Source organism: Canis aureus, chromosome 36 (assembly GCF_053574225.1).
Source record: "Canis aureus isolate CA01 chromosome 36, VMU_Caureus_v.1.0, whole genome shotgun sequence".
In the NCBI taxonomy this organism is placed as follows: domain Eukaryota; kingdom Metazoa; phylum Chordata; class Mammalia; order Carnivora; family Canidae; genus Canis; species Canis aureus.
The window spans coordinates 24,455,523-24,471,806 of NC_135646.1; the positions used below are offsets into that span (position 1 = coordinate 24,455,523).

Here is a 16,284-nt window from a genome sequence, read left to right on the forward strand (position 1 = left end):
AAATTAATTAAAATGAATCTATTAACAAAATTAGTCATAATACTACATGAAATAATGTCAGAATATTTCATATTTATGTACAGTGATCTAAATAAGGCTCTGGTTAAATTGACACACGTTTAGCTAAAGTTTGAATTACACTAAAGGCTGAAGTTTGTCTGCTACCTCACTGTTAATCACGTTTCTTGACCAATGTCTAATGAGTTTGGAAAATTAGAAAATCTATGTTAGCTAATGTTAACATTCACAGATACAGAATTTTGAATCTGGAATACTGAATAAGGGATCTTCTAGTCCAGGGGTTAGCAAACTATGAATAACAGGTCAAATCTGGCCTGCTATCTATTTTCATAAATAATGTTTTATTGAAACACAACCACACTTATTTGTTTACCTATTGTCTACAGTGCCTTGTATATTACAACAGCAGAGTTAATAGTTATAACAGAGACCTTATGGCCCACAAGGCTGAAATTTATTATCTGGTCATTTGGTTCAATCTTCTCAATATGTAGATAAGGACATTTTTTTCTTTTTTAAGATTTACTTATTTGAGAGAATGAGAGAAACAGAGAGAGTGAGTGAGGGGATGGACAGAGGAGAGAATCTTCAAGCAGACTCCTTGACACAGGACTCGATCCCAGGACTCTGAGATCATGACTTGAGCTAAAATCAAGAATTGGATGCTCAATGGACTGAGCCACCCAGATGACCCAATAAGACCTATTTCCAGATCCTTTGATAATATTTTTATAGATATTAATATATGTATGCTTTGTTACATATATTAACATGTTCTTTAGCCAAAGCTCACCATTTTTTCCTATATGCTTTATCATTCTCAAGACAAAAACATATTTATTTCACATATTATTGGTATTCTCTTTTATTTTTTTTTTATTTATTTTTATTTATTTATGATAGTCACCAAGAGAGAGGGAGAGAGGCAGGGAGAGAGGCAGAGACACAGGCAGAGGGAGAAGCAGGCTCCATGCACCGGGAGCCCGACGTGGGATTCGATCCCGGGTCTCCAGGATCGCGCCCTGGGCCAAAGGCAGGCGCCAAACCGCTGCGCCACCCAGGGATCCCGGTATTCTCTTTTAACAGAGTCTTTTGTATTAGCTAATTTTCTGAATTAATATTTTATTCTCACCTATTTTTCAAATATTAAGAGTTGTTATACAATAAATAGTCCACCTTGGCTATTAGTGTTTACAATGAAAATACATTTAAACATCACAAGTTTTGCATTTCATAGTAAAAGGCCCAAAAGTGGCTAAAACCTTTAATTAAAGTATAGAGTATTACAGGCATATCTCAGAGACATATTGAAGGTTCAGTTCCAGACCACCATAATAAAGTAAATATTGCAATTAAGGTCAAATGAATTTTTTGGCTTCCTAGTGCATATAAGTTATGTTTATATGATACTGCAACATAATAACTATACAATAGCATTATATCAAAAAAAGTCCATATCTTAATTTAAAAATATTGCTAAAAAATGTTGAGTATCAGGGCATCTGGGTAGCTCAGTTGGTTAAGTGTCTGCCTTCAGCTCAGGTAATGATCCTGGGGTCCTAGGATTGAGCCCAAAATGGGGTTCCCTGATCAGCGAGGGATCTGCTTCTTCCTTTTCCTCTGTGCCCCCACCTTCTGCTCTTTCTCACTTGCACTGTCTCAAATAAAGAAAGAAATAAATAATACTGAGCATCATCTGAGCTTTCAGTAAGTCATAATCTTTTTACTGATAGAAGGTCTTGCCTTGATGTTGATGGCTGCTGACTGATCAGGGTGGTAGTTCCTTAAAATAAGACAAAAATAAAGATTATCACATCAATTGACTCTTCCTTTTCATGAACAATTTCTCTATAGTATACAATGCTATTTGATGGCATTTTACTCACTTCTTAAGTTTTATCATGAGATTGCAGCAACTCAGTCACATGCTCAATTCCACTTCTAGTTCTCTTGCTACTTCCACGTCTGCAGTAATTTCCTTCACTGAAATCTCAAAAGTCACGAGGGTTGAATCCATGAGAGTTGGAATCAACTTCTTTGAAACTCCTGTGAACATTGGCATTTTGACCTCTTCCCACAAATCAACAATGCTCTTAATGGCATCTAGAATGGTGAACCCTTTCCAGAAGGTTTTCTACTTATTTTGCCCTGATCCATCACAGAAATCACTATCCATGGCAGCTATACCCTTATGAAATGTATTTCCTTGACCAATGGGCTGCAGAATGGGTGTGGTGTTAGCAGGCGTGAAGACAACATTAATCTTACCGTACATCTCCATCAGAGCTCTTGGGAGACCAAGTGCATTGCTAATGAGCAGTGATATTTTGAAAGGGATCTTTTCTTCTGAGCAGTAGGTCTCAACAATGGGCTTAAAATATTCGGTAAGCCATGGTGTAAACAGATGTGCTGTCATCCAGGCTTTGTTGATCCAGAGTAGATTTGGTGTAAATCTTAAAGACCCTCAGATTTTCAAGGTAGTCATTGGCTTCAACTTAAAGTCACCAGTTGCATTAGCTCCGAACAGGAGAGTCAGCCTGTCCTCTGAAGCTTTGAAGCCAGGCACTGACTTCCAGTAACTAGCTATGGAAGTCCCAGATGGCATCTTCTTCCTATGGAAGGCTGCTTTGTTTACATGGAAAATCTGTTGTTTGGTGTAGCCACCTTGATTCATTATCTTAGCTGAATCTTTTGGATAATTTGTGCAATTTCTACATCAGCTCTTTTCACTTTGCACTTGTATATTCTAGAGATTTCTTCCCTAAAACCTTGTGAAGTAACCTCTGTGAGCATATTTCCTTTTTTTTTTTTTTTTTTTTTAGCTTCATATTTAGCTTAAGGGAATGATGTGGCTGGTTTGATCTTCTATCCAGACTACTAAAACTTTCTCCATATCATTAATAAGGCTATTTTGCTTTCGTATCATTCAGCTATTCACTGCAGTTGTACTTTTAGTTTCCTTCAAGAACTTTTTCTTTGCATTCACAACTTGGCTAATAGGCACAGGAAACCTAGCTTTCAGCCTATCTCAGCTTTCAACATGCCTTCTTCTCTAAGCTTAATCATTTCTAGCTTTTGATTTAAAGCAGAAGACATGTGACTCTTCCTTTCACTAGAACACTTAGAGGCCATTGTATGGTTATTAATGGGTCTAATTTCCATATTGTTGCATCTCAGAGACTAGGAAAGCCTGAGAAGGAAAGGGACAGGAATGGGTGGTTGATAAAACAGTCAGAACATGCACATCTATTGATTAAATTTGCCATCTTATATGGCTGTAGTTTATGGTGCCCCAAGACAATTACAATAGTAACATCAAAGGTTGTTAATCACAGATCACTATAACAGGTATAATATTAACGAAAAAATTTGAAATATTGTGAGAATTACCAAAATGTGACACATAGACATGAAGTGAGCAAATGTTTAGAAAAATAGTGCTGATAAGAGTTGCTTAATGCAGGGTTGCTGCAAACCTTCAGTTCGCAAAAAACACAATGTCTGTGAAGGAAGATAGAGTGAAGCATAAAAAAGCAAGGTATACTTATACTAAAGAAATGAAAAAAACGTTTATTCAAGAACACCGATCAAATACCTCCAATACAAGGTCCTACACTGGGCCTAGGTATTAAAAATGACCAAGGTCCTCTTGCAGCTTGTACTTTTGAAAAGCTAGAATCCACTGGGGGAAAATAGACATTTAAGCAGAAAATTGATATAAGGAAGACTCCAAATAATGATTACATTACTCATTCTTCCTGATTAGAGTTATTTGAATTTCAGTGTTCATTATACAAACATATTAATATGCCATCTAAAGCTTCTTAAACTGTACTTGCATTCAAGCAAATTTCTATTGTGCACTTCACTGTGAAAAGAATCCTCTAGCTTTAACTACATTTTAAAAATTCAGGAATACTGGATTTTTTTCCATCTTTATTGAAATATAATTGACACAACATTTTGTATAGCGTGTTCTACTGCTTTTATAAAGCATATAACATCACGAGGTAATACAATGCTAAAGCAAGCTTTTGTCATCTATAATTGTTATTGTCAGGATAATAATTTTATTCATGGAAGATACAAATCTGTGAAACAAACCAACAATGTTATAATGGTATTTTGCTCTATTCAATGGTAATCCAATAATTTTCCCCTTGACTCCTACTATTTTTTCATCTTGCCCCTCTCTCCTTATTTCTTTAAATAAAACATTCCATTCTAGAAGACTTTATCCCTTTCTTATAAATTCCCATTTCTTTCTTATATTATTCAGTAATTTAAACACTTGACAGTTTTAAGGTTAAAACATACTAGGTTATTCAGCAAATGTACTTAGTGCTTTATATTCAAAAGATATTCTTTATCCTCATGGAAGAGTCTAATTCTCTCTATAAGAAGACCAACATAACCCAAAAGATTTTGCCTGGTTTTAATAGTGAGAGCACAAACAGAATTAAAAATCTGGATTGCAAGGCCGAGGTTATGTTGCCTTTCATTTTGCAGTGATGGAGACTGAACTTGAAAAAAGGGTAATCAGGTTGAAAATCCTTATTTTGTTTTTGATGATCTACTCTCTGTTTCCTTGGAAACAGAGCTGGCAGCTGTAGAATTGCTGGCATTATGTTTTCTTTTCTTTTTAAGCTTTGAAACATCCAAGGGAAGGCGAGGTTTTATGGCTATAATCTGTAGACTCTGATATATTTTCAAATACATTTAAAAATATTTATGAATGCCTATTCCATATAAGGTACGAAGAGGTAAAACTAACAAGTTTGAGAAAGAGCCTTAAACCAATTGAGTGAAATAAATTTTAGTTTCTAAGAGCCAATCTATTATATATTTGGGTTTTGTTTTTTGTTTAAGAAAAGGGGAGGAAATAGACCTTATTTTTAAAACTTCTATAGAATGAGGGTAATACACTGAGAGACTAGTTAGTGAAATTAATTTTAGAAAACAACTAGATTCCTGGGGTGCCTGAGCAGCTCAGTCAGTTGGGGTCTGCCTTTGGCTCAGGTCATGATTCCAGGGTCCTGGGGTTGACCCGTACTCAGCAGGGAATCTGCTTCTCCCTCTGCCTGCAGCTCCCCCTGCTTGTGCTCTCTCTCTCTATCAAATAAATAAATAAAATCTTTTAAAAAAGAAAAAGAAAACAACTAGATTCCTACACCAGACAGTATGATTCTGTCTTCCTGTGTACAAAAGCTGGGTAACATAAGGCTTACTATATGTTGAGAAAACAGTTTTTGCTTCCAGAAAATAAACAAAAACTAAAAGGAGCTTAAATAAACCTAAAATGTTTTCTGAGAAGCTGATATATTAATGAATGTACTAAATGTTCAATTGAGGGGTCACTATCAAATTATTATAGTATGGTCTTTTCCTTTTTGAAAGTTTGCCATTAAGTTTTAAAAGCCTTAATTCAGGCAGCCCTGGCGGCGTAGCGGTTTAGTGCCGCCTGCAGCCTGGGGCGTGATCTTGGAGACCACGGATCGAGTCCCACGTTGGGCTCTCTGCATGGAGCCTGCTTCTCCCTCTGCCTGTGTCTCTGCCTCTCTCTGTGTCTCTATGAATAAATAAATAAAATCTTAAAAAAAAATAATAAAAGTCTTAATTCAATGAAAATATCATAAACCTTCAGAAATAATTTTTCAAATACCTTATTTTACACATGAAAAAACTGAGGCCTAAGGAGACATTTATCCTAAATCATACTTGGGTAGTAGAACTGGAAGTTCTAGAACTGAGATTTTTTGATTATCAGTGTTCTTTAGTACTCTATTAATAATAAAGTTCGCTGAGGTTTCATTTTGCAAATATTTTAATTTTACACAATTCTTAGCAACTCATCTATTGTTTAAAAACAAGGTACACACTATTAGAAATAAAAATACTATATGAACATGTATCTAAATGAAAGAACCAACAGATGTGACTTTTTTCTTTTTTTTTTTAATGTGACTTTAACAGCCACATTTAACTATGAAGCTACATGCTTTCCAGAAAGTGTCAGAAGTAAATTTCATCAGAGTGATCTAAAACACCCTTATTACTTCAAATTGTGGGAAGCCCATCTTCTTAATTCTTCTAATCTCAGCATCTAGCTATCTATTGACTCAATCACTCAGTAATTCAAGGAGCACTATCTTTGAGCCCCTTTTGTATTACATATATAAATCATTTTTGTCTGGGATCCCTTTCCCCCAAAACAGTTAAATACTTCTTCTTTTGCCCTCCAATACTCCTCATTCATACCTCTGAAACACTTAACGATACTTCAGTACAGTTATGTATTTACTTTTAGACTCCTTGACATCAGTGACTTATTTATATCTTATAAATCAGACTCAATGGTTTAATATATCTCTTTTTCCTAATCTCTCTTATGGAACTTGGCATGTAATAGTCAATTAAATGTCTCATCACTACATAATATATATTTTTTAAAAGATTTTATTTATTTGAGAGAGAGAGAGAGAGTGCACAAGCAGGGGTGGGAACAGAGAGAGATAGAGAAACAGACTCCCTGCTGAGCATGAAGTCTGACCTGGGGGATGGATCTCACAACCCTGAGATCATGACCTGAGATGAAATCAAGAGATGAAATCATCATGACCTGGATGCTTAACTGACTGAGCCACCCAGGTACCCCCCATAATATCTATTTTTATTTTTCCCTTGATGAGAGAGATACAAGAAAGCAAGGGATCTATGTTAGCTGGAAAGACCAGGAAAATTGGAGAGCAAGAGTGTGAAACACTGTTGACTAAGTCCTCACTGTTGATCACCTTTTGCTGATTGTCAAGTTCAGTTCTTTTTTTTTTTTTAATTTTAAAAATTTATTTATTTTAGGAGGAGGAGGAGCAGAGGGAGAGGGACAAGCAGACTCCAATGCAGAGCCCAGTCACATGACCCCAAAACAATGATCTGAGCTGGAACCAAGAGATAACGGAGTTACCCAGGAGCCCCCACTAAGTTAATTTCTTAAAACAGTAACTTCTAAGTATTTCTACTTTATTTAAGCATTACCTCACTCCATTCCCTTTTTCCTACCCAATGGGTTTTATTCCTACTAGAGATTAAGGTCATCCAGTGAGAGTTCCCTCCTTTCAGTCCTCTCCATCTCAACATTTTCTTTCTTCTCATGTTTCTGAAAACGATAGATTTCTCCTTCTTCTCCTCTTCATTCAAGATCATTCTCTTTTCTTTGGTGGGGGGAATGGGCAGAGGGAGAGGGAGAGATTCTTAAGCATGCTCCATGCCCAGTGTGGAACCCAATGTGAGGCTTAATCTCACAACTGAGAGCATGACCTGAGCCAAAATCAAGAGTTGGACACTTAACTGGTGAACCACACAGGTGCCCCGAAGATCATTCTTACCTAACTCTTATTTATCCATTTAAAAATGTATTTTGGTATCTTTTTAGCCTAAAAAACTTTCAGTGAACATAACTATACTTCAATTACTCTCATATATATGAACAGGTAGTAAGAATTAGAATTGCCTGTATTTACAGCCTCCATTTTCTTCTACTTATTTATCTCTTAAAATAATCTACTTTTTCTCCTCACTGTTCAAGTGAAATAACATTCTTGAAGTGGCTTTTTCTTTATGATTTAAAATTTGTAATATGTAGTATTACCAAAAAACTAATTTAAAAGAAATGTGTCACCTACACCCTTTATCTGTCCTCATTCTAAACACACAGAAATTCTAGATATTTTACTACATTATTGAACCCTATGGAAAGAAATGAAAATCTTTGAGTTCCATAAAGAGAAATCCATAACAGTATGGAACCTCTGTAGCTCATAGTGATTGTTGGGTAGGATTAAAACAACAAAACACAGCATCTGAGACCACATAAATTCTGAGGATGATTCCAATTATTCATACAGCTTTCATTACCCAGAAACTGAAAAAAAAAAAAAGCCAAGAAATTAACATAAATGGGCCCAGCCACAGAAATGTCTCTACAACCTACGAGAGGCACAGGACTCTGAAATCTATAATTCATCCTAAGGATGAGCTTACAAATCAAAATTACAAAGGAGTTGAGGAAATCTCACATTATGAGACAGCATATATTATATACAAGAGAAATAACAATGAAGAATTCCAGATAACACATAAATGGTCTTTAGATGAAGATGTTTAAAGGGATTTTTAAAATATAAGTGAACTCCATAAGGTAACAGTAAAACATTATGGGAGAAAAGGGACAGGTGGATTTGAAGAAAAAAAAGAAATTTTAGACATTAAAAGACAGTCATTGAAATGACACTTCTCAGCATATAGGATAAATAAATGCTTAAGACCATGAATTGGGTAAACTAGACCACACGGGATAAAGACTGAGAGGCCAGATGAGTAGGAGATTTCCAGGGGAAAATGATGTTAAGACAGCAGAGGACAATGTTTTAAGTAAGTGGCAGAGAGATCAGGTATGACTGAAGAGTGTCATTTGAATTTGGTCATTAGGTCAGTGGTTACCTTTGGAAGAGCAGTTTCCTTGAAGTGATGGTGAGGGAGACAAAAATTCTGTCATGTTGAGGCATGGATGGGAGATGAGGAATTGGAGATAAGTATAGACACACCCTTTAGGAACATCTTAGGAACTTGGACTAAAATAAGAAGGCAAGAGCTATACAGGTGATAGTTGCAGGGAGGATTTTTCTTTTGGGGGATTAATAAGATCTAGCACATTTATATGCTTTGGTGGAGGGAGGCTAGATTGGGAGAAACCAACAGAGACTTTAACTTGATAGAACTAATTTCCTGAAGAGAAAGGAGGAGGGGATGGGAACTAAAACACAACTAAAGGGGGCTTTGCTTTTGTTGTCATCCAAGGCCAGCAGAGTACCATAATAATGCTTATTTCATGCCAGGTTTTGTTCCAAGCATTTTAGATGTATTAACAGAATTGGATGGAGATAAGAAACTTGAGAATGAAGAGTTGAAGAAATGGTCATCTAAAAATCAAAATGATCTTTATGAAGATAAAATTATATACTAATAATTTGCCAAAAGAGAAGGTAGAAGAGATGGTGAAGAGAGCTTAAAAAGTGCCGAAGAATAGGAGAGGAAGTTGACCAGAAACATATAAAAGTCTTTCTGATTAGTAATTCAAATGACTGTGTCATTTTCTCCAGCAGTGCTCAGATACCCTAGGTTCAGAGCTCAGAGACAGACTATATTGACCATGGTTGAAAGTCTGTAAGCAGACTAGGAAGGAAGGACAAGAGTTCAGCAAGTTGACGGCACTGGCAGAGGGTGAGTGACACTCACTGGGGTTAGGTTGGATAGGAAAGGAAATGAAGCCAGGAGAGGGATAATAGATGGATAGGAAAAAAGAAAGAAAAAAAAAAGTAAAAATAGAAAGATTACAAACATCAAAAGTCCATTGACTCTCTATCCCACTCCTTTCTGAGGCAGCAGTTGCCACAACTCATGAAGGCCACCAGAAGAATAAGCTCTGTCATCTTCAAGCGCAAGGTTTTCTCCGTGTAGCAGTACAGTCAGTCCACTGACCAGCGTCACTGGCGTCACCCAGGAGCTTGTTAGAAATGCAGAATCTGAAGCCCTACCCCGGAAATACTGACCCAGAATCTGCTTAACAGAATCTGCAAGAGATTCATGTCACATGAAAATTTATGCAGCACTGGGACAGAAAGAGTGTTGATTCACCTTTGGTTTATGTGTGGTTTATGCTTTGGAAGCAGCAAGGGGCAGATATTGTCTGTGATGCACTTGAGCTCCCAGGCTCAATGAGTTTATTACCTTTTAATGTATAATTGAAATCCTTTTCTGAATGGGGTGCCATCCTGTACACCAGCTGGTCCCTAATTTCACCCCACACCCCAGATGCTCTCCTAGCTGAGTGCCACAGGATTGCACAAGAAACCACAAACTTCCTTTTAGTTCTAAAATTCCTTTTTTTTAACTATTTTTTAAAAGATTTTATTTATTCATGAGAGACACAGAGAGGGAGGCAGAGACACAGGCAGAGGGAGAAGCAGGCTCCATGCAGGGAGCCCGACATGGGACTCGATCCTGAGACCTCCGGGTCACACCCTGGGCCGAAGGCAGGTGCTTGCCCACTGGGCCACCCAGGCACCCCCAGTTCTAAAATTCTTTGATTTTATGTATCATAATCAAACTTCCCCTGCACATAAAAAATACGTGAAAGTAAAACTGAAATGAAGGGAAATGAAATTTAGTCAGTGCCAAAAGTAATTCTAAGGAAAAATTTGCAATTAGCTACACACAGACACACACCCCATCCGCTCCTGGGTTAGCTTTCAAGAGTGATACCGTTTTTCTTTACCTATGATTTGAGTGTTTTGAAGTCGCTATTCACGACTATGAATGATTTTTGAACTTTTTTTCTCCCCACCTTTGTGCAAAACCAAATTCTTCTAAGCGAAGTGAGTGGAAGGTGGAGCGAAATTGCTTCCTCACATTTACGTGGAACCGGCCTCCGAAGACGTGGTCTGCAGAGAACAGGCAGCGAGAGACTGGTCACCAGCGTCAGTGTTCGTGGGAATTTTAATATCGTTTTTTAAAGACCTAGCAATGGTTTGTTTGTTTTGGTGTGATTCAGCCTTTCATGTTACACCAAGTTACACCAAGCACTGAATGCTGCACCTGCTGGTGATTTTTTCCTGTGCTGCTGGGGATTTTATTTATTTATTAGAGAAAGAGAGAGAGAGAGGGAGACAGAGACACAGGCAGAGGGAGAAGCAGGCTCCACGCAGGGAGCCCGACGTGGGACTGGATCCCGGGTCTCCAGGGTCACGCCCTGGGCTGAAGGCGGCGCTAAACCGCTGCGCCACCGGGGCTGCCCTGTGCTGCCGCCTTTAAGCGCGGTTCCCTACTGGACCAAGGCCTGCGGTCAAAGAGGAGGAAAACCCATTTGCCCGCCCTCCTCAGTTCACTGGTGCAGAGAGCTGGGGTGCGCTCGACTACCGCCCGGGGAACCCAAACTGCAGAGGCCCGAGGCGGTTCAGAAATGAAGGGTCTTTAAGCTGCGCAGGGAGCGACGTCTGCGAAGGGACAGCTGATGGCCCCAGCACCCTACCCCCGGGGCAGCTCCCCACCAGCAGCCGCCTCTCCCCCCAACCCCCTCCCCGGGGCAGCTCCCCACCAGCAGCCACCTCTTCCCCCTCCCCGGGGCAGCTCCCCACCAGCAGCCGCCTCTCCCCCCAACCCCCTCCCCGGGGCAGCTCCCCACCAGCAGCCACCTCTTCCCCCTCCCCGGGGCAGCTCCCCAGCAGCAGCCGCCTCTCCCCCCCACCCCCTCCCCGGGGCAGCTCCCCAGCAGCAGCCGCCTCTCCCCCACCCAATCCCACTCCCGGGGCAGCTCCCCAGCAGCAGCAGCCTCTCCCCCCCACCCCCTCCCCGGGGCAGCTCCCCAGCAGCAGCCGCCTCTCCCCCACCCAATCCCACTCCCGGGGCAGCTCCCCAGCAGCAGCAGCCTCCGCGCCCCCCGGCGCCCCCGCCCCCCAGGCTAACCCACCGTCAGCCCACTCGCAGCCCGTCCCCGCCTCGCCCCGACGGCGTGGCGCCCTCCCCTTCTTTCCCTCCGCCCACAGCCCCCCTCCGCTCCTTCCTCCCCCTCGCTCTCCCGCGGGCCCACCCCCACCCCGCTCTCCCGCCCGCCCCCTCTGGGATTCCAGCTCCGGCTGCAAACGCCGCCTCCCCTGCAGCCGGGACGCGGGGCGGGAGGCGCGACGGGCCGGCTGCGCGCAGGCGCAGTGCGCGGCGGGCGGGCGGGCGGTCTGCGCAGGCGCGCGCCGCTTGGGCTGCTCGGGGGCGCCGGGCTTCGCTGGGCGGGCGCGGGCGGGCGCGGGCGGGACCGGGGCCCCGCGGCGGCGGCGGCGGCAGGATGCTCCTTCCCTCGGTCAGTGTCTGGAACCTGGCGTTTTATGCCTTTATGATGTGCCTGGCGAGCCTGGGGCTGTGGGACGTCTTCTTCGGCTTCGAGGAGAACAAGTGCAGCATGAGCTACATGTTCGAGTACCCGGAGTATCAGGTGAGCGTCGCCGCCGCACCTGGGCCCTCCCGCGGCCGCTCCCGCTCCGGCTCCCGCGCCGCCAGCCTCCTCCCAGTTTTGTCGCCCTCGAAGGTTCAGCAGACACCCCCCTCCCGGGGTGCCCTCACCTGCCCGTTGCGTCCTCTCTTAACAGCGGGGTGTCGCGCAGGTGGGTCCCCGAGCATCCTCCCGGGTGCCCCCCTCCCGGCCCCGAATCCCAGGCACAGATTCTTTGGCCGCCCCCTGCGGTCCCCCGTTTGCGTCCCTCTCTAGAGACGCCTCTAACTTCAGCCCCTCTCCCTAAACCCAAATCCCAATTCCCCCTGCGTTTCCTACCTTAACTCAGCAGGTGCCCCCGGAGCACACTCGGCTTTCCACGCGCCTGCACTCTCACCATCCCGCGCGGTGGTTTGCACGTTCAGCTCTTGCTTTGCTAGAAGAAGGAGCTGATGGCTGCATCCCGAGCCTGGCCTCTGCGACTCCCCGGTGTTGCTCCAGCGGGACGGGCTGGCCCGATGATGATGAGCCCATGCAGGGGGGGAGTATCGGGGTTCCCTCCCGTGGTCGCGGGTCGCGCGTGTGCAGTCCTGCCGGTGCTCGTGCACGTCGCCTCTTCGCACTTGCACCCCAAACCTCTGTTTCGTGGTGGTGGTTTTTGTTTTCTCACGGTGTTGGCCATTGGAGAGAGACCCGGCCCTTCTTGGCGCCCTCGCTCCCCACCCCCCGTCGGTTCCATTTGCAGTTATTTTCAACCACAGTTGCTTCATCAGTTCTGCAGAGTAGAACCTTGCATCTCATTCATGACCAGCTGTGGCGGTAAGTGACACAACTGCCCAAAGTAATTCCTCCGGAAGGATTCTTTTATTTCTAAACCCATCTCCTCTATTTGTTTGCTTGAGGTCATTATGGAGCAGCATGTTACTTGATTAATGCTGTTGATTATTTAGATCCTAAAGCTTACCTAAGGCTTCAGTGGCTGGAAAACATCTCTTCCCACCCCACCCCCCCTTCCGTGGGCAAAAATTCTAATTCAGGTTTCATTTGAGATCCTTGGAAGAGAGTGGAAGAACTTGGTATCAAATGCTATTGAAGGAGATTTCTAAACCCATCTCCTCTATTTATTCAGACAAATAGAGGTACACTCTCGTGCCATGAGAAGTGTATGTACTGGTACTGATAAAACGCATTTTAAAGAGACTTTTTTTATTTTATTTTATTTTTTAATTTCTTTTTATTGGAGTTCAATTTGCCAACATATAACATAACACCCAGTGCTCATTCCATCAAGTGGCCCCCTCGGTGCCCATCACCCAGTCACCCCAACCCCCTGCCCACTCCCTTTCCACCACCCCTTGTTCTTTACCAGAGTTAGGAGTCTCTCATGTTCTGTCTCCCTCTCTGATATTTCCCACTCATTTTCTTAAAGAGACTTTTTAAAACCAGAGCAGATTCTTTTTAGGTGGAAGAATGGAGATGGTGATTGCCTCAGTGTAGAGGTCATTATGGAGCAGCATGTTACTTGATGAATGGTGTTGATTATTTAGATCCTAAAGCTTACCTAAGGCTTCAGTGGCTGGAAAACATCTCTTCCCCCTCCGTGGGCAAAAATTCTAATTTAGGTTTCATTTGAGATCCTTGCAGGAGAGTGGAAGAACCTGGTAATCAAATGCTATTGAAAGAGATTTTAACGTGTTAACTGTTGTCTGGGTTTCTGAGCACACGTACTGGTTTGTATTTATCAGAGGCTATGCATATTTAAATACGTGGGCGTTTAGTTTAGTTTTTACCTGAAAATAGAGCCCTTATAATCTTTTAATTTTTCTGTGGTTTAATAATGGGGAAACTCTCAACAGGTTGAAGTAGGTCACTTTGGTTTTGTACTGTGTTGAGTTTGATTAAAACAAAATTATCTGGAACGATACAGAACTAATTCTCATTTATTTTGAGATTGACCACAATTATTGAAGCTATTTTAATATCTGCAGTAGTGGAAATTTAGTGTTGAGAACAAAGATCCTCACAGATCTTTGGATCCTCACAGACCCATTTCTTGCCTCGTACAGTTAACTGGAAAGATGGAAAATTAGGTAATGCAAAAAAGATATTTGGCTTCCCCCCCCAAGTAGTCTGTATTTAGATATTTTGATTTAGATTCCCTTTTTGAGGCTTTACACTTTTGTTAATTTGTTAGTATAACTGTTAATTTGTCAGTACAGAAGTAATTACAGTGGAAGGAGTCTCTGATACGCATTTTCAGTAGATTTTTATGATATAAAAAACTGTGTTAATTCACTACATTATTTATATTTGATTCTTAGACCTTTTATTGTGCATACCATGTCGTGTTACTTGAGAAATACAGTTAAAACCTGAATAGAGGGATCTCTGGGTGGCGCAGCGGTTTGGCGCCTGCCTTTGGCCCAGGGCGCAATCCTGGAGACCCGGGATCGAATCCCACGTCGGGCTCCCGGTGCATGGAGCCTGCTTCTCCCTCTGCCTATGCCTATGTCCCTCTGCCTGTCTCTCTCTCTCTCTCTCTCTCTCTCTCTCTGTGACTATCATAAATAAATAAAAATTAAAAAAAAAACCTGAATAGAAATGAGTCATTTTGAATATTGTGAGACTTATGGATAACTGAGGTCATTCTATTAAAAGCCAGTAGTTAATATATATTCTAAATACATTTTATATATATTATTTACTTTTAGTTATATTTTATAGTAAGCTTTCTAATTGTTCACAGGTTGATGTCCAGCATTTTTGATGACGTAGTCATTGGGTTTTCTTCTTCTTGATGCTTTCTTTTTTTTTTTTACTGGTAATTTGCATATTTCTTAGCAAATTTTAGAGGAAATGAGAAGTAGTTGAAACATACTCAATTTTATTCTCCATTTTAGAAATAAAAGGTGGGACAGGAATTTGAACCTAAATTTGTAAAATGAAGTTTTGAATTTAAAATTGGGGTAGCCTGGGTGGCTCAGCTGTTTAGCATCTTTAGCCCAGAGCGTGATCCTGAAGATCCGGAATCCAGTCCCACATTGGGTTCCCTGCATGGAGCCTGCTTCTCCCTCTGCCTGTGCTCTGCCTCTGTGTGTGTGTGTGTGTGTGTGTGTGTGTGTGTGTGTGTGTGTGTCTCATGAATAAACAAATAAAATCTTTTTTAAAATTTAAAAAAAATTGTTTTTCATTTTCTACCTTTAATTTTTTTTATTTGCTTATTCAGAGTTCACTGAACATCTCACAGACCTACCAGGCAAAATACACATTATCCTTTAAAGCTTCTTGCTTTATTATGATAGCAAGGCAAAGCATTTATTTGGTAGCAAACAGTTTTAGGCAAATTGTAGAATTTGAGAAGAAACATCTGTGTTGTTTTTTCCCATACAGTAATTTGTTTGTCTTCAAATATGTGACCTAACAGCTAACAGTTGCTGTCTGAAAGAAAATCTTTATCACACTTATTATTAAGTGTGATGTTTGTTTAGCAAATAATTTATTGATTAACTACACTGTATCAAGTATAGTCTAGATACTGGGTATGGGTGAGAGGGAATTAGAGATCAATTAGACGTGTGTCTTTATGACTTTACAATTTTCATGTCTTTATAATACCATGGGGGGGACAGGAATGTAATGGATAGTTAAAATATAATGTGCTAAACAATAATTTCACCGTAAGAGTGCCTATGAGGCTCTTCACAGAAGAGAGCATTTAAGTTCATCTTCAGTAGTCAAAGGCTGTAGAGAGGTTATTATGAATTAAAGGGAATATATATACATATAGTTCTTGAAGCGCAGACACAAGAAAATTGCAGGAATAAAGAATAGCATATGTGAAGGTGGGAAGGCATCAGGACACATTGTATAAGTTTTAATTCACAGGTAAAATATGTATAGATCATAAAGTTAACACGTTAGTTTTCTTGATTCAGTATTTTTCTAGCACTTGGGAACTTGTTAGAATGTTTGTCTTTTGAAAGGGTTCTGGATTAGAGATTAGAAGGACCTGTTCTGAGGAAGTCAAGAGAGGATGGACAGCAGGGGCAGGATTGTGGAGATTGAACGTCTATTTAGGGGAGGGGTGCTCATTTAAAATAATCTACAGAAAGTAATTTAAAATTTATGGGAGTCTTGTTGCTATAAAACCTTTCTTTTAAAATCCCTTGACTCTCTTTTGCTTCATATACCTATACGTTTTCTGTCTTCCATCTGATCAAAACCCTTCC

The 16,284-nt window shown here is 41.2% G+C and overlaps 1 protein-coding gene across 1 annotated transcript in view; it reads left to right on the plus strand.

The window, feature by feature from the left end:
• The first annotated feature begins 11,847 nt into the window (after nucleotides 1–11,847).
• PGAP1 (post-GPI attachment to proteins inositol deacylase 1) overlaps nucleotides 11,848–16,284 on the plus strand; it is a 74,724-nt gene continuing 70,287 nt past the window's right edge. The window contains exon 1 of the mRNA XM_077885534.1: nucleotides 11,848–12,058. Within this exon, the coding sequence (XP_077741660.1) occupies nucleotides 11,912–12,058 (147 nt within the window). The 5' untranslated portion in view covers nucleotides 11,848–11,911. The remainder of the gene's footprint in view (nucleotides 12,059–16,284) is intronic.